The 24,092-nt window shown below is 40.2% G+C and overlaps 1 protein-coding gene across 12 annotated transcripts in view; it reads right to left on the bottom strand.

The window, feature by feature from the left end:
- Nucleotides 1–24,092, bottom strand: part of ERC1 (ELKS/RAB6-interacting/CAST family member 1) — a 268,320-nt gene that overhangs the window by 142,178 nt on the left and 102,050 nt on the right. For 9 of the 12 annotated variants that reach the window (XM_027540947.1, XM_027540951.1, XM_027540953.1 and 6 more), the window contains 6 exons: nucleotides 23,430–23,567; nucleotides 21,794–21,934; nucleotides 20,758–20,898; nucleotides 18,776–18,969; nucleotides 11,035–11,046; nucleotides 4,696–4,831 (listed from right to left, as the gene is read on the bottom strand). In XM_027540947.1, the coding sequence (XP_027396748.1) occupies nucleotides 4,696–4,831; nucleotides 11,035–11,046; nucleotides 18,776–18,969; nucleotides 20,758–20,898; nucleotides 21,794–21,934; nucleotides 23,430–23,567 (762 nt within the window). The remainder of the gene's footprint in view (nucleotides 1–4,695; nucleotides 4,832–11,034; nucleotides 11,047–18,775; nucleotides 18,970–20,757; nucleotides 20,899–21,793; nucleotides 21,935–23,429; nucleotides 23,568–24,092) is intronic. The other 3 variants (XM_027540950.1, XM_027540949.1, XM_027540952.1) reach the window with 1 other exon arrangement.

Consider the following 24,092-nt stretch of genomic DNA (forward strand, 5'->3'; position numbering starts at 1 on the left):
TGGGTAGGCTTTCAATACAAAGCTTTTCTAATCCCAAAATGACTATCGGTCAAATCAGCTAAGACCTGCTTCCATATACTGTTTATCTGGGAGGCTTCCGTTGCTGGGGTTTATGTAATTCCAGCTCTTCACATGGCAATTGCTCATGAATTGCACTATGTCACATGGAATGTGGGCAGTAAGGGAGAGGTAGGAATGGGAATGTAGAGGCAGTAGTGGAAAGTATGGCGAAACTCATTGCAGAATGTCAACAGAAGAGGAGCAATGATTGAAAAACACGACTGTGGGAAAGGCTCATCTCCAGTCTGTGCTCACTGTTTTATCCTCCATGCCTGGCATTTGTGAGTATTGGCTGGAAGCTTAAAATGGTTCAAATGTTAGTATGCATGGGTTGTGGCAGAGATCCTTTAAAGACTCTCTGTGTAACCATGTCTTAGAACAGTCACATATATTCAATACATCTAAGCAGATACTCCGGGCTTCCCTGGTGGCTCAGATGGTAAAGCGTCTGCTGCAATGTGGGAGACCTGGGTTCGATTCCTGGGTCAGGAAGATCCCCTGGAGAAGGAAATGGCAATCCACTCCAGCACTCTTGCCTGGAAAATCCCATGGACAGAGGAGCCTGATAGGCTACAGTCCATGGGGTCGCAAAGAGTCGGACACGACTGAGCGACTTCACTTCACTAAGCAGATACTCCAAAGATCTTGGCAGGTGCAGTGAATCTAAGTGAGCGTCCGACAGAAAAACTGGTCAAGGGAAGTGTCTGGATGGATGCGGGACCATCTATGGCACTCAAGGTCAAGAGGTCAGAATGGAAGGCACCCCCTTAATGAGCCCAGAGGGATTACTGAGTACCCTATCTTGACCATCCTGGATACGGTGGACCAGAGCGTGCATGGATGCTGACCTCCTTCTCAGCCTCCTGGAGGCATCCCCAGACTTCCCCTGACCTCAGGGATGCTGTACCTCCTTTTCCTCTCCTGCCTCGTCCAGCCTCCTCATTTTCGTTCGCTTCGAGCGCCTCTCCTAATTACTCTGGCTCTAAACAGGGAGGATGCCAAGGGTTCAGCTCTAACTCCATATTCTTCTGTCAGTATTTTATCTCTAGATGGTGTCGGATTCTTACAAATCAAAACACGATTTCTGAGCTCAAGTCTCCAAAATTAACACCACCAGGCTTCTCTAAACTTCAAATCTGCACACCCCACTGCTGGCTCAAACCTCCATTAGGAAAGCTCTCAGACAGCTTCACTTGTTGGAAATGGACATGTTCTCTTTCCCTGGAGAACCTGGTGATCTCAGGCTTGGGGTTAACCCATCAATCACTGAGTGCTGGCACACACACAGTTGCCCATGCCAGGAGCCTATGAGCCATTCCCATTCCTGCCTCTCCCTTAGTGCCCACATGCCCATCTGTAAGAGCGTCTTGCCTTTTGACTTAAAGGTAACTCATCTCAAATTCACTCTCTCTTCTTTCTTCTCTTCACTACCAGAAAGCTCTCTCAACTTCCACCTTCATCTTACTATGGGGCCTCCTACTGTTATCTGAGCTCCTTCAGAGGCGAGACCTTGGTCATCTTACATCATCACTATTTACACAAAGCACATGTGCAACACATATTTATTCACATATACTTTCTTTTTAAAAAATATTTTACTTGACTGCACCACATCTTAGTTGCAGCCTGGGTTATCTAGTTCCCTGGCCAGTATCAAAAGCAGAGACACTACTTTGCCAACAAAGGTCCGTCTAGTCAAGGCTATGGTTTTTCCTGTGGTCATGTATGGATCTGAGAGTTGGACTGTGAAGAAGGCTGAGCACTGAAGAATTGATGCTTTTGAACTGTGGTGTTGGAGAAGACTCTTGAAAGTCCCTTGGACTGCAAGGAGATCCAACCAGTCCACTCTGAAGGAGATCAGCCCTGGAATTTCTTTGGAAGGAATGATGCTAAAGCTGAAACTCCAGTACTTTGGCCACCTCATGCAAAAAGTTGACTCACTGGAAAAGACTCTGATGCTGGGAGGGATTGGGGGCAGGAGGAGAAGGGGACGACAGAGGATGAGATGGCTGGATGGCATCACTGACTCAACAGATGTGAGTCTGAGTGAACTCCGGGAGTTGGTGATGGACAGGGAGGCCTGGCGTGCTGTGATTCATGGGGTCGCAAAGAGTCGGACACGACTGAGCGACTGAACTGAACTGAATCTCTAGAACCCAAGGTGGCATCTGATAAAAATTAATCATTAATCATCAAAGTTCAAAATATTAGTCATTAGTATAAAGGATGTCTTTTTAACATGATGAAGAATATTTTGTAATACTAGAATTATTATGATATCTACACTGGAAACACTAAAGTAATTCTTTCCCTTCACCTCACCCATTTCGTGAAAATATCAGTAGATGGACCCGTCTGTATATTCAGAAACTTAAAAACAAATTCAGGTAACGAGAACTTCGTACAACACAAACCTTCCATCAACTGTTTTCCTACCCCTGTCCACCACAAGGGTTCTACCCAAGAATCCCCAGGGTCCCTCAGCAGGGACTTCTATTTAGAGGTGACCTTAGGGTGCAAGTGATACTCACCACCACTGGGGTGTTTGAATGGATAAGAAAGCTGTGGTACATATACACAGTGGAGTATTACTCAGCCATTAAAAAGAATACATTTGAATCAGTTCTAATGAGGTGGATGAAACTGGAGCCTATTATACAGAGTGAAGTAAGCCAGAAAGAAAAACACCAATACAGTATACTAACACATATATATGGAATTTAGAAAGATGGTAACAATAACCCTGTGTACGAGACAGCAAAAAAGACACTGATGTACAGAACAGTCTTATGGACTCTGTGGGAGAGGGAGAGGGTGGGAAGCTTTGGGAGAATGGCATTGAAACATGTAAAATATCATGTATGAAACGAGATGCCAGTCCAGGTTCGATGCATGATACTGGATGCTTGGGGCTAGTGCGCTGGGACGACCCAGAGGGATGGTATGGGGAGGGAGGAGGGAGGAGGGTTCAGGATGGGGAACACATGTATACCTGTGGCAGATTCATTTTGATATTTGGCAAAACTAATACAATTATGTAAAGTTTAAAAATAAAATAAAATTTAAAAAAAATGAAGCACCTTAAAAAAAAAAAAAAAAGAAACAAGCAGCAGAGCAGTGAAATAACTTTCTATACTCTAGTGAAATTGTTAGCAATGAAGAAAAACATAAGACCCTCACCACACAAAATAACATAAAATTATTTAAATTAAAAGGTTATAAATGAAAGACCAAAACAACTTAAAAATATTCATAGGTAAATATTTATCTGTTCTTAAAACAGGGATAAACTAACTAAAAAACCCACAGGGAAAAAGCCATCATGAAAGAGAGAGATTTTAACTATATTAGTTAAACAAATGAAAATGTAAGACATGAAAAAATACTCAGCCCTCACTGGTAAATCAGATAAGTATAAATTAAAACAAAAATTAAATATTTTCCACCCATCAGATTGGCACTAAAAAATAAAAAAAGAGGAAAAAATTTATAGTATCAACCGTTATTGGCAAGAGTGAGGGAAAACTGGTGGTGGCTTTTTTCAAAAGTTGGCACATCTGAGGAAATTCATACTGTTTCTATAAGGAGTATGTTATAAGTAAAAGCTATATAAAATAGGAATGAAAAAAGGAATTAAAAAGTCAGATTTTCATGTCAGAAGTGAATTTGTTATTAAGCCTAAAGATGGCTTCTATATAACAGACAACTCCTCCAAATCCTCCAGATTTTGTGACTATGTAGTGTGGCATGAACATTCTATCATACCAGTTAGAGAAACACAAGCTGACAGCAGCTAGTGGTCTTGGCAGGAGCTTTAGAGATCTCCACTGTCCACGGCATGGTCTAAAACTTAAACCTTCATTCAGACAGGCCAGCGATCCCGGAAGTCTCAGTTCAAATGCTAGCTGAGCCGGAAGTGGCTGTGTGCATGTGGGTAAGTAATTCGATTTCTCTGAGACAGTTTCCTCATCTATAAAATATGTAAAACCCATCTGCCCCTCGGATCAGTGAAGGTTAGAAACAGGGACTTACCAGTCCCTGTGGTTCCTGGACACTGCCCTGGTGCCCAGCCCTGGGCACCCAGCTGGCACTGGTATGGTCACTGCTACTCTCGGTACTGAGGCTGGTTTAAGTATCTTTTGAGTAATTAGGTCTAAACATCAGTGAAATAGAAGAGTATGTTTCAATACATTCTCATGACTGTGAAACACAGTCTCTGAACTGAATTTTTTAAAGTAAGGGGAAAAAGGGAAGGTGAGGGAAGGAAAGGAAGATGAAAAAAAGAAGGCAACCTGACACACACCAGATGAATGATGTGCTTTACTGAAGGAAAAGGCCATTCGATGCTGACCACCTGAAGACCCCGCTTAGCCCGTGGACACTGAACTCACCAAGCAGGCAGATTCCCTCCAGGAGATGGATTTTCTCCCTTGCTCAGGTTTCCTCAACAAAGCTGTGGAATAAAACTGGCCTTTTCTATTGAAAGCCACTCCTTTACTGCTAAACAGCTGCACTGAGAGGAAGGTAGCAGGCAGGGTTAGAAGGAAAAAGAGCGGAGGGTGAGGATGCAAAGAGCCACGTGCCCGTGGGGAGGGCCCTGCCGGGCCTGGTCCCCCCACCCAGCCCCTCGCCCACCTGCAGCTGCTGGGAGCTGTCGCTGAGGGTGTCCTCCCGCCGCCGGGCCTCCTCCAGCATCTGGGCGCTCTTCTTCTTCTCCACCTGCTCCTTGTGCTTCAGGCTGGCCACTTTCTTATTCTGGTCTTTCACCTGCCTGTGGAAAAGGGGAGAAAACTCAAGCTCTTCATATACATGCACAGGAAAGAAGGTGTTTATTCACTGACACCACGATGCAAGGAACAGCTCAGAAGCCGCAAGAGTTCCTGCTGTGAAATCCTCCCAACCTGGCCGAGTGCTCCATTCCAAGAGCAGCTAGCTGTTAACCATGGTACTCTGGGAGCACATGTGTGAGTGAGTACTTTGTGGAGCATGAAGAAACATAAAACAGAAAGAGGCCTGGGACAGAGTGAGATGGCAGAAGGAGGAAACCAATTCAGAGATTTTTGTTGGCATATGAAAACAGGCTCTTGACATCAACGCTATGAAACTGGAGAACGGCTGATGAAGAAAGGTCTGTAACACAACTCTAATTTTACTCTTATTAAATATTTTCAACTTTCAAAAGCTATATGTAACCTCGTTTAGTCGCTCAGTTGTGTCCGACTCTTTGTGACCCCATGGACTGCAGCACGCCGTCTTCCCTGTCCTTTGCTGTCTCCTGGAGTTTGCTCAAACTCATGTTCATTGAGTCGGAGATGCCATGCAACCATCTTATGTAACATATATGTACATAAAATTATGGCATAAAGATCTAAGGCCACAGCTTAAGCAACAGGTCATTCCATCTACTTCTGAAGCCCCCTATTGGACTCCACGGCCTCCATACTAGATAAGAAGACCACGCCAAACTCCAGGTCACAGGTAGAGAAGATTAATCTCATTGAAGAGTGGAATCATGACTAATGATCAAGAAATGTGTGTAAGGTGCAGCCCAAGAGAACCTGGGCTCTGCAATGCGAGAGAACCTACATCCACCTGAGCTCTGACACTCTGCTAAGCCCATCACATTTTCCTTACTCATTAAGGAGATGAGTATTTGGCTGAACTCCACTCTCACGTATAAAACACTAGGAATATCAATCCATGAATAAAAACAGTTTCTGCTCTCAAATATCTCCCAGGCATCTGAGCAAATACAGGATATGCTAAGTGCTAGGAAAGGGCCCCGGGAAGGGGGCAGGGGTGGCAGTGGTGATCAGGAAAAGCTTCCTGGAAGATGACCTGCCTCTGAACTTCCTGAGGGACTGGTCCAGGTTACTAGGCAGAGAGAAGAGCAGGGATAAAGCCCTGAAAAAAGAAGAGTGTGTCCCTTTTGGGGAAGCCACACTCAGTTTGACTGCAGCATAAAGTTGGACCAGCAGAACAAAGAAAAAGGAAGCCGAAAGTAAACAAAGGCCTGTTTCCTGCTGAGCAAGGAAGCTGCAGTTCATCCTAAGTGTGAAAGACTTAAGGAAGGGAAATGATACAATCAGATTTCCAAACTTCTGGAAACAAATCGAAGCAGGATGATGATAGTAGGGAGGATGCGACAATTAGAAAAATCCACTCAACTGCGCCCAAAAGTTGCATCAATAAACTGAACTAACAATGAGAAGCCACCGTGGTTTATATCTAATTAACATCCTTTGAAATCAGGTAATGACAGCCTGTGGCACGTTCTCTCACACTCGTTGCTTAATCTCCAAACTAGATCACTGCGGTTTGTTAGATAAAGATGTTCAGGCAAAGTCATATTCCAGATAAACAGCAAATAATATTCTAGTTAAGAATATCTCAATATTCATAGGATGTATTAATACAAAAAATTTATTCATTCTATCTCTGAAATTCAATTTTAACTGGACATCTCAAATTTTTATTTGCTAAATCTGGCACCCCTATAGGAACTCATATCGTGACTAAATGAAAATTAGTCTTTCCTCCCTTCTCTACTGGATTCACCAGCTTTATCTCACCCACAGAACACCAGGTAGGTATCTACAACTGCGATCTAGAAAAACAATGTTTACCATGTCTCAATGTGTGATGGCGTGAAACTCAACTCTTTTCAGTGGAAGACTTTGGTGGATCAGCACAGGTCTGTGTTCACACACTTATTTCCACCAATGAATCATTCAAAACAGTAAAACTATGTTATTTAACTTTTATTACATAATAAAATAGGGACTCTGGGCTTAACACAGTAGGAAGCATCCCCTAGATTGCAAACATTTGAAGAGAGGTCTGCAGAGGTCACGGCTAAATAAAGCGTGAGTAATAATAATATTGAGCCCAATCTGTTTAGATCTAAGAGTGAGAGAGATGACATTTACAGGCTTCACTTTCTTGATGTCTTGCCTTTAGCTGAAGCTGCTGTTATACAATAAAAAGTAAAGATGAACTGTGGACTGAATCCTATCTTTTCGTCAATACATGGAATCTGTTCTTTGTATTCATTCTCTGGGGTTAACGTCCCTGAATCGGAACTAAACAGATGTGTATCTAAGGATTCCGAGTGTGAACCTTCAGTCGTTATCACTCTAAATAAAATCTTTCTGCTCTGTACTTGAATGGAAAGGTGGACAGAGGAGGGCAGGGTAGGACAAGAGAGGAAGAGCAGAAACAAACAAACCCATTCAAACTGGAAAAGCTTAGCGGAGACACAAAAATACAAACACTACAGGTAACTGTCACTATTAACACAAAACAGGCTAAAGCTTAAGCATCTTGCCCAAAGTCATATAATAGAGTTATCTAAACATCCAGTCCATCAATAAATTAGACTCTCTTGATGACCTATTCAACTGGACTTGACAAAACCGTAATTAAAATGCCTCTAAGTAGAATAAAAAAAATACTGCATTAAATTCCACTCTGAAGTGAAAAGAGGGTTTTTAATATACTATACAGCCAAAACGATCCTTGCCACTAGAAGAACAAAGCTTGTTGCATTTTTTATTACTTGGAAAAAACTTCTTTAGGAATAAGTATAGTTTAATGGCTTTTACCACTAAATAAAAATGAACAGCTAACAATATTATAATTAACATAACTTGTAACTCAGAGAATTATGTCTACACCAATGACTTCCATGGAAAAAATCTTCTGGAGCCTTTCATAACTGTTTGTTTAGTAACATTTAGATCAAAATATGCAAAAGACAAAATGTGGGACAAAGCAATAAAACTTCCCAGTAAAAATATGAGCATACTTGAAGCTTAATTTAGAAAGTCTCACACACAAAGCAAAAACCTTCATGATATTTTTCTACTAAAGCTGACTTGTGTTCAGACTTGGAATTACTTACGTGGTACCCTAACTGATTTACTACAATGTGGAGAAAATGTTTAAAGTAGAAAATTGGAAAATCACTTTTCAAATGCAGCATTTGTGCTTGCTACTTTTACTGCAAACACTTAGGATTTCTTCTGTAATGAAATCGGTTTATTCACGGAGAGTTCCGTAAAAATGTTTCAAAAAAATTTTTTTTCTTTTTTTTTTTTTAACAAACTCATCATATTAACAAAGCTGCTTATTTTTAAAAAGAGTCAAAGGTGGTTAACAAGTCTTTGGTGGTTAACAAGTCAAGTGACAGGTAACTTAGGTGAAAAAAGGAATTTTTTTACAAAACATCAAGAAATGTGTAAAAGACAAAAAGCAAAATAGGCTAAAAACTGTCAAGGAGGTGCTAAGAAAGCTTCCAGAAAATAATGTCACATAAACTATAGAAGCACAGTTTCAAAAAGAAGGGAGATGGTCACTAACCTAACCTAACCTAACAGACAGGTTTTAGACAGGTCCAAGACAAACAATCTTGCAAAGGGTACGTCACTGAGGAAATTTCAGCCTGGCAATGAGAGAAGATCCCAAATTATACTGCTCTGGAAAATGAACGGGAAGTGTGACTGTGGACGCATAGAGCATAAATGATTCTTTCAGAAACTGTGCAAATGGGAAAAAAAAAGTAAAAAGTACAAGTAAGATACTGTGGTGAACTGAAACCAAGGGAAAGATGATGGAACGCTTGCTCACACGTCTCCTGAAGGATAGGGAAGACTAGATTATGCTTTATGTTTGGGAGTCTGTGGGAAGGAAAGAAGAGAAACAAAGGAAATGAGGAGGAGGAGGAGGAGGAGGATTCAATTTATGGAACAGGGTTTTGAAAACTGGTCAGAGGGAAGGAGTGAATAGAAGTTCAGCCTCAGAACAGAGCTGGGACGTCAGTACCTCTGACAAAAGCAAGGAGGACGAGCACAGACAGACCTTCGGAGACTGCTGCTGTGCAGACAGAAAGCAGAGGACGGTGTGAGGCTGACCGAAGAACCCCTGCATGAATCAGATGCCTATAAGTGATTACAAAACAAAGGTTTTATTTTATTAACAAACTCATCATACCCTGAACAAACTGTTTATTTTTAAAAAAGAGTCAAAGGTAAGAGGACTTTTTCAAAAATATCGTTAAGTCTTGAGAATAAATATCAGGGAACAGAAACGGGAAAGAGAACCTTTTTCCCAAAAAAAGCCTCAACTTCATCTTTCTACCTGTAACAGAAATTTCAGACCTGAAAAATAGAGTCTGAAAATATCATTACAGAAGAAACAAGGCTTCCTTCCTCATCTTCCGCACACATACAACTCTGCAGTGGGCTCTACTTCGTACTTGCTATCAATCCTGACAGGAATCAAGGGCACCGTGTGGTGGGATCCAGGACCAAACAGGACTCTGAGAAAAAAGCAACAAAGAGTGATCAAAAACAGCTCCATTTACTGACTGCTCAGCCTGTGCCAGATGCTGCTCCAAGGGCTATTTGTATTAACTCATTTAACATTCACAACAGCCCTTCAGATCGGAGAGAACTACCCCAACTTTACAGATGGGAAAATGACAGTGAGAAAAGTACCTAAGAACCTCTGAGCAGTATGGGACCCCAGAGCTCAGATTAATTCCTAGGCTAGAGTGTGTATCATATGAGAAGCCCTGAGGCTGAAATGAGAATATCTGGCTTCAAATCTAAGGACTACTACCAACTAGGCAGCTGACCCTAGATGTAGAAATCACATTGCCTAGTCTCAGATCCTCATCAGAATAATGATCTGACCTATGTAATCCATATGCTATATGTGAGAATCAGAGACAAGTGCTTTTATAGACAGCAAACATATTAGAAAACCGCTGCTAGGAGAAAGGTAAAAAGGCTGAATGCCAAGGAATTGATGCTTTTGAACTGTGGTGCTGGAGAAGACTCTTGAGAGTCCCCAGACTGCAAAGCGATCAAACCAGTCAATCCTCAAGGAAATCAACCCTGAATATTCATTGGAAGGACTGATGCTCAAGTTGAAGCTCCAATACTTTGGTAACCTGATACGAAGAGCAGACTCACTGGAAAGACCACGATGCTGGGAAAGATTGAGGGCAGGAAAAGTGGGTGACAGAGGATGAGATGGTTGGATGACACAATCGACTCAATGGCCATGAGTTTCAGCAAACTCTGGGAGATAGTGAAGGACAGGGAAGCCTGGTGTGCTGCAGTCCATGGAGTTGCAAGGAGTTGGGCACGACTGAGTGACTGAACACCAAGGTAAAATGCATGTGGTATTAACAATATCATTTCCTGAACCTGATCAGAAATTCTCATACCATGATTTTACAGTGCCATGGCTCACAGGCAGAATAAACAACTTTTAAAATGAAGACTTATGATTGTTTTCTGCCAGCTTCTCTTACTAATTCACTTAGTAATGAAGACGGTTGAGTTACTTAATGGGCTCTGTAATTGTGTTACTCACCTGCAAAGTGGAAATCGCAAACCTTGCTACATGACTGCTGGGAAAATCAACGGAAATAAAACCTGTGAAGCTTCCACCACAAGCCCCTGACACATGAACAGCAGCACTGGTGGCTGTTTCTGTTGCCAGCATTCAGCAGTCACAAAACAACCCCCAAACTGAAAGGGTATGCGTAGGTCTGTGCAGTGAAATCACTCCAAGGCTCTTACACACATCTAGACTGTGGCCCCTCTCCCTCCCGCATCCATGCTGCACTTGACCTGCTAGTGTAAGAGCCATAATGTCTCTGATGAAACTGTAACAAAGTTAAAGCAGTATCCTCACCTGCTCGCTCCCCCAGTGACTACTTTCCCCCTTCATTTCTCTCCCTCAAAACCTGGTCGGTCTGATTCTTGCTCTCTGACCACTCTCACAACCTTGAACGGTAGAACTGTAATGCCACTCTTCCAATCAATCTAACGCTCATGACATTTTCTACACTCATACCTGAATTTCTAGACATCTTGTTCCTGGGGTAACTTTTTGGGTTCAAGACAACGTCAATATACAATGTTTTGTTACATATCTTTGTTTTAGGACAAGCATACTGACCTTGAGGTGAGACTGAAGGAAACGGCAAATCCAGGAAGGAAATGTGAAAGAGAAAAGTTAGAAAGTGTTAATGAGGGCAGTATTCAGAATTCGCATAATTCACAGACACAGAGGAAACATACAGCACAGGATTAGAGAAAGGAACGGAGACACACAGATTTGGCACAGACACCAAAAGTGAGTAAATTCAGACTTTCAACAAGTATATTTTCATATTAGATTACACCATTGTACCTTAACGTAAGTTTCTAAAGGGATGAATTTTGTCTAAAATTTACCATTTCCTGGGGCAGGAAAAAGAAAAAATAATTTCTCAAACACAAAGGAAAAGAAGGGAAGGCCAGCTGTTGTTCCCCTTCCTTTTTGAGTATTAATAGCCACCTGTGACCTAACGACATTAGTCAGCTTGGGTTTATACACACCAGTCTTAGAACTGACAACTCCTTTACCTACCCCAGCCCATTTCTTAGACCCAACTTATCACGGAGAAAAGCAGAAAAACACAGAAATGATTCTGTAGAATATAGAACTCTCATTCATTTGGAAAATTTGACATAATTTTCTCAAATGTGAAAGTAATGTTTTGCTAATTACACCCATTATGTCTCACTCCAAATCTACCAAATCTGTCTCCAAATGGTGCAATCTAACAGCAATAAAGAAGAAGATGTGGCTCTACAAATAACACTTCGTTTCTGATACTGCTCAGCAGACAGAGATGCAGAGTAGTCATGCTTTGTATTCCTTACCGAGCACAAACCCCTGAGGTTCATTATTGCTTTCATATTCATAATAACAGGCAGCTTTCCCTTTTTAACAATTAATCAATTTCACTGAAAGTGGTCTTCCAAACACTTAAGACTCCTAAGAGCCAGGGCCATCCAGCTTGTCATCAGGACTGAAATTTTACTTTAAGAATCTAAAACGAGAGGTTTATTTCTTGAGTGCCAGCACCATTTCAACTTGTGCTTTAATGTTTTCTAACATTTCAATACTAAAATGAGTTTTTTAAAAACTCATTGTTAAAATAATGGAAAGGCAAGGATAAAATTTATGATTTCCATTATAAAATAGAAAAACAGAAAAACAAAAAATGAAAACAAAATTCCTCGCAACCACACGGCAAGTACACGGTGGATCCCGGAGAGGAATGCAGGTCTGCAAACACACCTCCTGGGTGTACTTTTATCTATTCTCTGATGCTTACAGGTTCTTGAAAGGAATCTACAAAAATCCATGGATCTCTAGCAGAATGCATACAATGTTCAAAGTCAAAGTGAGGTCAATCATTTATCTACATGACTGTTCCCAACGATCTTTTTTATTTTTGTTGGTTATGACAGATTAAGTTGGAATAATTTTAAATCAACAATGACACTGAGATCTCATACAGATGCAAGGCTTTATATGAAACATGGGGAAATCCCTGAAAAAAAATTAAGTTTATTCTTGACAAGAGTGAGCAACTTCAAGGATCTTTTTACCTATTTTATAGTTCAGGAGTCATAGTTTATGCTGGCATAACTTTTAGCTCTTGGGAAATAAATTTAGGAGGAAAAAAAATCTGCATATAGAGTAACTATATACAGTTCTAATGTTTACATTTTAAAGTGTAACACCAAAATTTCTATCAAGACTGTAATAAATTATAAGGTGCTGTGCCCACAAGAAACTGTGGAAAGATGGTGTAGTAGAATTGACTATGTAATTAAGCTGTGTAATTTATTCTTCTTTTAAATGAAAATCAGTGAAATTCATCGAGGAGAGGAAGAAGAAAGCAGGCTGAAGCAAGCAGGATCAGATAAAGAACAGTCATCTCCAGTTATGACACTCAAAGCATCTTGCTTTTCCTCTTTCATTTTTTAAAAACACCATCCATTCTCCCTCAAGAAAGAACATACAACCACCATGCTCATTTTCCTTCTTTTCCAACTACATCAAGACCCGACACTGTCCTTCATGGACCAAAGACACACAACTGCAGACTTTAAGGAAATTCTTTCAGGAATCTTTTCCCTCATGAATTGTATACTAATTTATGCCAATCTACATACAGCTTAATTTCCTTATGGGAGATTTCTGAAGACATTAAGCTGCATGATCAATTCAGAAATTCAGAAAACATATTTACAAATATGAAGACTAAAGATGTAGGTTTATATTTCCAGATTACACTGTGCCATAGAGGCCTGAATACACTGTGATACCAAAATAAATCACAAACATGAAACCCACTTTCCCAAGGAAAATGTCAAAAAATTTTAGGTCAGCCTAAACAAAAAAACTTTCAGGATGCAGTTACAAAAGTCAAATACCTAATTCTAACAATAAACACATTCCTTTGGCTACATACATTTAAAATGGAATACATGAGAAAATAATGTTGATTTGGAAATACTTTCTTTCATTCCCACACTCACTGAAATAATTTTATTCACTCTCATTGTAGACATTTTCAATTCACCAAAGAGAGAAGATGCACCAGTATGATTAAGAAATAAAAAATATATACCAATTAAACCATGCCATTATGTATGTATTATGTACATCCATATATGTACATAATATACATACATATATGTACATACATATTTAATACATGTATGTATTAAACATGTATCCCAGTTTCAGAGATACTAAAATATAAAAATAAAACTTAGAACTGGTATTTGATTGTAACAGAAGAGTTTATCTACATGTTTGTTTAACGTGAAGCAAGAAAAGTAACCCTACTGAATTATATTAAATAAGACTATTTAATGCATATGGGTTTACTTATATTTTTACAGAAAAAAGTATATGTGCAATGGTAAACATATTACAAACATATACAAGAAATGAACATAAGAATATTTTCAATATAACAAACAGGGAATAAGACTAGTATCTATTTAATGAAAGGTCTGAATGTGCAGGGAATGGGAAGATAAAATGTGGGATGATTAGAGAGGGAAATGAGAAAGGAGCCACATCTCTATGTTTTAACATACATCTTCAATGGGCCCTGAACAATGTACAGTCCTGGGAGAGACTGAGAGAGATACTATCAGAAAAGCATAGAAGAAGGAAAGAAATTATTACCTAAGGGAGGTCAGTAAAGCTTCCCCTCCAAAAAAAGGTAACAGTTACAAAGGGTCAGATTCCCACAAAAGAATAAGGGGAAAGAAAATTTTAGTCCATTTTCATTACATGAAATTCAAATACTAGTAGGTTTTAAAAGCAAATAAAAAAACCACAAAAGGCCACATCCTCAAGCCACAAGGTTTAAGGGTGGCATGATGGGAAAACAACACCATTCTCTGTGTTCAAGCTCAGTTCATCATGTTGATCTTGATCTACAGAAATACAGACTCATCTCACCAAAACGAGGTTTAAAATTACTGCTTCAGCCATTTAGACTGTTAATTTGAGGGGCTACCTTGAGCCTGAACTCTGAGCAAACAGGAAACACTCTTGCTTTAAAAAAAAAAGTCAAGGGACTTTTCTGGCGGTCCAGTGGTTAAGGTTTCACCTTCCAATGCTGGGGATGCAGGGTTGTTCCCTCTCCCTGCCAGGGCGCTAAGACCCCACATGCCTCACGGCCAAAAAAACAAAACAGAAGCAATAGTGTAACAAATTCAATAAAGACTAAAACAATAATAAAAATTTTTTAAAAATCAAGTAGCTCCAAATCTTATGAACAGATCATATATCAATCTTTTTAAATAAAGCCAGTTGTTTATAAGTCAGAATGTATTAACAGTTCCCTTAGAAACGTTATAAACACAAGTACTCTTGCTAGTCCATAAAATCTGATTTTAATCATGATGCAAAAGCCTAGAATTAATAGTTCTAGATGAGGTCTGGAAAAGACAGCAAAGGAAATAAAATTAACCATCACAAATAGAAAAACTAAGTTTCCTCCTAACAGTTAAACTACTTACAAGCCTGGCCCAAAAGGAGTGAGTGAGTGAGGGAGTGAGTGTGTGTGTAACTAACACACCACCAATCCCTGGTTCTCTTGTCTTTTTCAGAACAGTTACAGCAACAGGACACTATCTTGCCTTTTCCTCTCCATTGTACATCTCTACGTACACTAAAGTTCTAGGACCTAAAATGAGCAGTCTAGGATCCAAAATAACCTACTAACCTTCCATCTAAACATCCCCTCAAGCCATTATCATTTAATATTGGCCACAAAAATTAAAAGACTAGACTTGAGTCCAAAGTTCAACAAGAAGCCTTTTCTATAGTAATGTTGTACCCTGCATAACACTGTCAATCTCCAGGTTTGTTTTTATTATTTTCTTACCTAAATTGATCTAGGCAGACTACCCAGAACCACCAGGTGATGACTTTCTGGAAGTGTCAACCTGGCTAGGCTACAGCACCCCATTAATTTAATCCAAAGCTAATCTAGATGTTGCTATGAAAGTATTTTACAAATATAATTAAAGCCTACAATCCATTTAAGTAAAAGAGATTACCCCAGATAATCGAAGCATATCTGAATCCTCTGGAAGGCCCTAAAAGCAGGCTTCCCAAGGAAAGAGAAGAAATTCTGCCTGTAGACCACAGTATGGACCAGGCTATTCTGCGGGTGGTCTGCTCCTCCTGACAGCTTTCCTGTACAGTTCTTAGACTCGCTTAGCCAGCTGCTGACAATCACACTAGACAATTCCTTGTGATAAATCAGATATATGTATGTATACATCTTGCTGGTGGTTTAGTCGCTCAGTCGTGTCTGACTCTTTGTGACCCAATGGACTATAGCCCACCAGGCCCCCTTGTCCATGGAATTCTCCAGGCAAGAATACTGGAGTGGGTTGCCGTTTCCTTCTCCAGGGGATCTTCCCCACCCAGGGACTGAATCTGGGTCTCTTGCACTGAAGGCGGATTCTTTACCAGCTGAGCCACCAGGGAGGCCCATATGTACCTTATATAAATAAATGTATGTATGTATCTCTTCTACTGGTTCTGCCTCTTTGGTTGAACTCCAACTGATACACAACATAGGACAGAATATAAATTTAGAAACGGTACTGCTTAGATTTAATTGGGAAAAATATTTTATATCTGCAGATGTATGGGCAGGCTTACTTAATCCTCAGTAGCTCAAGACACTGGTACAACACTAAATCATCTGCCAGAAGCTCCTGCTGTTTTGTAAGAGCAGTGAAAGGGGCTATTTATTTCCTCAAGACCACAAAGAATATGTCTGGGAATTCTTTATGAGTTAATCTAAACCTTTTAATGTTAGAGAATCTTATATAAGTACTAGGAAATTTTAAAAGAATAATAAGATTTTTCTTTAGGCCAATGATTGTAACAGCATGTGTTCATTTTTGCACTTAGCAGGTTGCTGAATGCCCTGTAAAAATGCATCTACTTCCCGAACGAATTGGCATTTGGCATCACAGCCGCACCAACTAAGAGGCTACTCCTTGACAGGCACTCCAGCAAAATAACCACCACACAAACGATGGGCTTTGAACCAAGAATGAGACAATTAAAACCAGCAATATCGGAACCTTACCAGAGAGGACACATACTTAATCCACAAGTGGTGGACCTAAGAGGTACTGTTCAGCTGGACATACAACCGGCTGGTCTTTATTTCTCATCAAGCAGATTCCCCGGCAAGCCCCCAGAGGCAGCAGAGTGGCAGCAGCAACTCCTCAAGTCCAGAACTGTCACCTTACTCGACACTCACTTTCCCAGGAAGTCCCAAACCAAGCCCCCCGATGATGCAGGGATGGAAGCCTGGTGTGGAAGGCACAAAGGGTGGGAGACTGGCATCCTGAGGGACGCGGACGCAGAGCCCAATCCCCAGTGCAGCGGGACCAGGGTAAGACAGATCAAGAGAATGGTGAAGAGGCTCAAATGACAGATGACAGGGAGACGGACACCCACACACAGGACACAGCGGAAACGGCAACGCGAGAAGCGAAACTGTTAGTAAGACAGCGGGAGCCGAACACATGCACTAAATCTGGGAACAAAAGGCAGAAAGTAGTTTCAATCGTCTTTCATTCCTGTCTTGAACTGTGCTGCTCAGTAAACAAATTACAAAGCCAGGAGCAACAGAGTCTTTTAGGACTGTATCTTTTCTTGGTAGCTAAAAAATTATGTGTCAAATCTTAAAACAAGATTATGACACTGCATGACCCGAGGACAAAACTCTATAGTATATTACATTCTGTGGAAAGAGCAGATCATTAACAACTCTCTCCCAAAATGTGAAAAATGCAGTGACTAATAAAAGCTATTTGGTGTGCTCTGCATATAAGATAAAGATTTAATCCTATTTCTCACTCTCACTGAAATCACATTCTCTCCCAAATCAGTACTGGGTCCAAAAATGAATTAAAACATTTTTCAAGGACGCTATCTTGAATAGCCAGTGATAATTTCAATGTATAATTCTAACAAAAAAAAAATCAAGCAAGTTTATCAAGAAATTTCTTTTCTGAAATACTGAAATACATTTAGTGGATTTGGTGGAAAGTCATTATCCATATAAAGTACTGCATTTTAAAATCTATGAAGATGAAGTACTGCTGTTGATTTCAGGCTGATACAACGGCAAAGAGAGGCATGTACTAGCCCAAGTATGCAAGGGGCGTGCGTTTCCATTTTGGGGGGTAAAGATGCAGTGCAAATATGGAAGAAGACACACAGAAATGTATAAAATCTAATCTTGAGACTCTGATAATTTATTAATTCTGACTTAAAGAACGTTATCCACCCATTTTCTCCGGACTTACTATCAAAATAAGAAGAAACAAATGAGTACGTGATCAGCTCATGTTATTCATACTTTCAACTTTAGTGAAGAAGAACCGTGAGGGTTGGAATTTAGTTTCTTGAAAATCAAAATCCTACAGGTACAGAACAAAAGGAAAAAACGACTTCCAGGGGAAAATATCAAGTCTACCCATAAACCTAAAATTTAAAACTGAATAAACTACTTATGAAAGTAGTCTATTACCTCTTGACATCAAGAGCACAAAAATATTACAACAGGCTCAAGGGAGCCTCAGGATTAGTGAGTTCATGCTGTCCTGCTAGTCTCTCTTTTCAGAATACAGTGATTAGCATAGCTCTATTGGAAGAACTATTTCTATGCTCTTGTGAATTTATGTTAAATACATGGTGTAAAGGAAGAGCCAAGAGGCATATGCTTTATCTTTGGTACAAAATACCCTAACAAGAGAAAAAAAAAAGGCAAAGAAAACTCCCAGAGAGCGGTCTGGCTGGCTCTGTTCAAACAGAGGTCACTTTCAAGTAGTCAAAGGTAGAGCTCAGCAAACACATCCATGTCTCACGAACTGTCCTCAAAATGTCTCTCTTTCTAAGCTTGACCTGCTTTAACAGCTTGCTGCTCCACAACACAGAGTCTAAACATTCACGGCCTAAAAGACCACTGGCTAAGAAAAAGGCCTGAATGAACTAAAACATGCTAGCTGCTTGAACTTGAGGCTCACTTGCTCCTGAAATAGATAAAATAAAGGGAGACTTTCTCTGTCAATCAATGATACGGAAGTCCACAGCTTTCCCATCTACTCCCACTCTGTGCAGCCTTTTAGAGACTCACACTGACTTAGAATAAAATGGAAACAATGAAGAAACCAGGCACTCAGGAAGGTAAATTTGGAGAGGCAGATATATTGGAAAAACATGACCCCAAACTACTTAGTTTTAAGACCATCCTTCACCCTTCCTAACACAGTGAGTCCCTGTTGAGCCTCCCTCTCCTTACCTTTCCAACTCAGCAATCTTCTTATCTTTGTCATTCTTCTCATTTTCCACCTCCTTTAAGATTTCCAAGAGGCGGTCAACTTCCGCCTGGGCCTTGCTGGATTCATCTTTGTACCTGGCAATCTCTCTCTCCAGCTGCTGTATTCGATCACTCATCTCGGGACTGGCTCTGGCTTCCAATGTTGCCTCATGTGCCTACGAAGAAAATATCCAAATTCTATGAGACATGCATAGAGTGGCAATGGACAAACCAAGTCCCCGGAAGCCACCTATACTCCAGTGTAAACAGGACATTATCAAATCCCTAATAGCTCGTCATTAATTTATAAGGTTTTCCTCTGCTTAAATATTACACAGACAAAACATTCATAATACACAGATAAATAATTATATTAGAATCTGAACAAATTATTTAAAATAGTACACCTCTGAAACCTAAAGAGTGTATTAAAAACCAGAGACATTGCTTTGCTGACAAAGGTCCGTACAGTCAAAGCTATGGTTTTCCCAGTAGTCATGTACGGATGGAACCATGTATGGTGAGAACTGCACCATAAAGAACGCTGAGTGCTGAAGAATTTCAACAATGAGCACAGCCTTTTGAATGAATATAAACACCAACCTTACACCAGTTATGGTTTTCAGCAAAAAGAAAACACGCCAATACTAGTTCCTGTACACCTACAAATTAACTACAAAGTAAATCAAACAAGGGAAAACATGAAAAGAAAAGCAGCAATGGTAGAAAAACAACTAATAAATCAAAGAAGGGGAAATCACCAACTCCTCTACCCAAAGATAACTTTAATTTTTCTTATGAACCTAAATACAAAGTGTAAGAGATCATCAGAAATAACCAGCTGTAGAGCTACCATGATAACAAGCAGATTAAAAGTGAAAAAACAGAAAATGTGGGATTGTCATACACGGGTGAGTTTGGATTATTAGTGAACAACAATTACTGCTCTTGATAGTTATTGTTCAGTTTAACAATCCTGAATACATCTAACAGTTTTACCGTCAATATTCTGGTATTAAATAGAAAATTATCTCCACTTGTTTAGTGAGGGGGGGAAGTCAATTATCAAGTCTGAATTAGTTAATCTCAAAAAAAAAAAAAGGATTTTTCTTCTTATTCAAAAGTAACTTTAAAATAATGGCTTTTCTTCTTTTCCTTAGCTTAAAAATATGACTTTATTTTTGGCATATCCTAAAAAATGACTCATTATGAGTTTCATGCTGAATACACCCAATATATGGAAAGAGTGAGTGAGTGAAAGTCGCTCAGTTGTGTCCAACTCTTTGTGACCCCATGGACTGCAGCCTGACAGGCTCCTCTGTCCATGGGATTCTCCACGCAAGAATACTGGAGTGGTTGCCATTTCCTCCTCCAGGGGATCTTCCCAACCTAGGGACTGAACTCAGGTCTCCTACATTGCAGGGGGATTATGGAAAAAGAACACCACCCAAAGTGTCAACACCAGGCTTGACCCCCTTTTCATCAGTAATCATATGAAGTGGACTCTGTTAATCACAGTTGATAACCCAGAAATAATAAATATGCAAGTGCTTTGAAAACTACAAATGGCTATATAAATATTACAGAGGAATAAGTCAATGAAATGGATAGTAAGTATCCCTACCATATTCTAATATTCACCATATGGGTGATTATCACTGTAAAATTATCTCTTTCCAGGAAGCCTAAAGCTAACGGGAGAAAAATATCAACTGAGATTTTTACACTGTGGTCTTTTACATTTCTTTCTCTATATAGGAGCTGCATATTTGAATCTTACTCTGAATTATTAATTTTCTAAGAGTTTGAGGACTCTAAGGAGTAAAGATATTAATGCTGCAAGAATTAATCAAGGTATAAATAGTATTATTAGTCCATTAGTAAGTTATTCCATCCAAATACTATAAAGTTTTCTATGTTCTTATTTAAAAACAGAGCAAGAAAATGGATCAATATTCTTTAACCTTTTTCAACTGTGATTCCATCTTCAGACACTCCTCTTTCTTCTGCTCCAAAGCAATTTCTAGAGTCTTAAGCCGTGAGTCCTTTTTCAGTCCTGAGGAAGCCAGGGACGAGGCGTGTTCTTTCAGATCCAAGAGTGAAGCCTAAAAGAAGCAACGCATATCTAGAATAAACACTATTAACCAAATGGAGACTGAACTTCTTAAATTTATTTTCCTGGTGGTTTCTAGTTTCTTTCCATTACCATATACTGACATATTTCCAAGAACACGAAATATAAAATAGCAGCATTACCTCTGGCTTTCAAGTCCTAACTGAAACAAAATGAATCCCCAAGAAAGGCCAACTGAATAGTGACTTAAGGAGTTCTAGCAATACCTATCCATTCTCACAAAATAAATGGAAGAAGGTCAAGCTCTGTGGATATAAGCAGTCAGCCTTAGTGGCTACACTGATTTTTCTCTTTTAAAAGAAATATTCTATTAGAAACTTCAATTTCTATACATTTTCCTAAAGGTATTAGAAAGAAAACCCTGAGAATGTCCCTAAAGCTCATGATTATCTGATCATGAGGCATTAGGCACTTTTGCTGTTCAGGTGGCATACACGAGGTTCTCCAGAAGTGAGATGGAAATGTATGAAGGCACCTATCTGGTCAAGAGTTGGGTAAGGTTTTCCTGCTGGTGTTGAGGTGATCCCTAAGAGTGGCTGTAAACAGACTCCTCCTAGTGCATATTCCCTCCATCTGTCACCTTTCTTACCACTGGCACAATAATTCTCCAAATGTACCTGGAGAAGTTCTAGTATTTTGGAATCTACAAAGTGTCATTAACAAGTAAGAAACCAACTCCTAATGGCTGGAAGAGGCAGGAGGTAAGGCTTAGGAAATGAATCTTTCCATCTAAGCTTCCTGAAACAGCCTTGGCTCTAAGAAGAGTCTGTAAACCTTCCATCAGACCCTTTTCTGCACGCGTTATGTCCACACCGACAACATACACACAGGGCACTGACTAAGCATCCGTGGGGGGTGATCCCGACCTCTTTCTCTGAGAGGTCGCCCTGCAGCACGCTGACTTTCTCTTTCAGGTCTTTAAGGTCTTTCTTGTAGTTGTCAATTTCCTCTTGCTTTTCCCGCTCATCTCGGTCGCGCTGCTCCTTCAAGCGTTCAATCGTCCGCTCCTGTTAAGAGAAGACATCAGTGCATAGAAAATTCCTTTCTACTTCTACCTCATGACTACAATTCAGTTCTGAGCTCATGCAGTTTCACACTTCCATCCTCCACTTAAAAAAGACAGTGATAGGTCATTAATAATTTACTTTTTAAAGAATTCATCCTTCCTGCCTATCTTGCTATAACATACATCTGGCTTTGTTCTTTTGATTCCCTTAGGTTTCTTTCCCAATAATCTTAATTAGTATTAGACACCACTAAAGTATTCTTTCAAATAATCTTGTTTATTCAATTCCCAAGTAACAAAAAACTTACATGTATATATACCCTAAGTACCAAATATTTCTTCTCTATATATAACTCATATGTTTCTACAAAGCAATGGAAACAATTTCTACACCAAAGAGGAGGAGGTTGGAGAGATTATGATTTGTTGAGCTTAAAGCATCAAGAAAGATACAGAAAAAAGAAACCATTAAAACTTCTGTCAACAGATACTCAGGAAGTTTGAAAGCTGAAGCAATTTAAGTATATTTCTGGGTATTATTTCTGAATAGATTTGGGGATCAAGCCATGATCCCTGTGAAGGCAGCTTGAAGCATTCTGCATCCAAGAGGCTTAAGGAACAGTAACTGTATTCCTTAAATTAAAAAAAAAAAAATTCCAATTAAAATGCCCCACCAAGAGTCTTTAAACCTTTTCCAAGACATTAACACTTGTTACACCGGGCTACTTCTTTATTTACTCAATCATACCTGAAAAAACTAGGTTTGCTCACAAAGCAAAACGAAATGGCAAGGCCACAACTTGAAAAACAGCAAGTACATTGTATTAAAAACCAAAGCCCGTGAGGACAAGAGGTCCCAGTGTGGCCCAGTGAGAGGACCAATGATGCCCCTCAATGGTCAGTGTCTGACATGCCCACTTGACAATTCCAGCTGATCATACAAACCCAAGGGGCGCTTCTGAGAGAGCAGCACTGACACACTACACTACCAGGGGTGATGCAGACAGCTCGCGGGAAGCTGCTATGCAGCACGGGGAGCTCAGCTCGCACGCTGTGCTGACCCAGGGGGCGCGTGAGGAGGCTCAAGGGGGAGGAAGTATACGTATACATTTAGCTCATTCACTTTGTTGCACAGCAGAAACTAATGCAACACTGTAAAGCAATTATACTCCAATCGTATAATTAAAATATTATTCAAATAAAAAAAAGTTTGTCTTCAGAAGACAGTCAACAGGTACACATGGCTGATTCTCTAGAAACTTTAGCCCCTGCCCTCCAGTATGGACTCCACCCTGCCCAGTAACAGATGCTTAAACCACCAACAATAAAATGGATCTTCTTTCCCTCACACTATCAGCAGTAGGGGCAGCTCTTCTCCCTTCTGCCAAAGCGACTTCCTCTGTCTTCTCCACCCGTCTCATCACCCGAGTGACTTCTGGATTCACGAGGAGACGGACAAAGTGTGTGTGTGTGAGGAATCTGGGCTGGTCACCCACCTTCTCGGCAAGGGCCTCCTCCAGAGTGGTCAAAGCGGTGTCGGTGTTGGTGGTGTCTGCCTGCAAGGACTTGACTCGCTCCTTCAAGCTGCTCATCTGCTTTTCCTTATCTCTAAGCTGCTCTTGGAGGTTTTCAATCTGAGTTGTGAATAAAAATCATTTTAAGTTGGAAACAGACAGGTCAGGGTTGTTTGTGAGTGTGTGTTCTGTAGAAATAATTTAATCCTAAGGGTTTTAGAATTTCATGCAAACCTTTAAGCTGAGAATTTATAGCTGAGAAAGAGAAATCACACACATTGGCGGGGGGGGCGGGGAGTTAATGGGCACACATGTAGAGTCATGACTCTCAAGAAGTAACTAGGGAGAAAAGACCGCACATACAGGGATGGGGAGAAGGAGAAGACCTAAAGAGCCATGAGCAGTAACTGGATTACTCCCCAGCAATGGTGTGGATGCCCAGAGGGACTCCTCTAAAAAGTGCTGGAGGAGGACAGGGAATGGGCCAGCGGGACAGTAGAAAAACAAACCAGCGTGTAAAGGAGCAACTGTTCTTAAGTGATAGTGTTCCAGTTAGATTTTTTATACCACCTTTTATCTAAACAGCAAGGATTTTCAATGAAATTTATTATTGTAGTTACTCATTCTTTCATACACACTTACACG

The sequence above is a fragment of the Bos indicus x Bos taurus genome, chromosome 5, assembly GCF_003369695.1.
Source record: "Bos indicus x Bos taurus breed Angus x Brahman F1 hybrid chromosome 5, Bos_hybrid_MaternalHap_v2.0, whole genome shotgun sequence".
Lineage (NCBI taxonomy): Eukaryota > Metazoa > Chordata > Mammalia > Artiodactyla > Bovidae > Bos > Bos indicus x Bos taurus.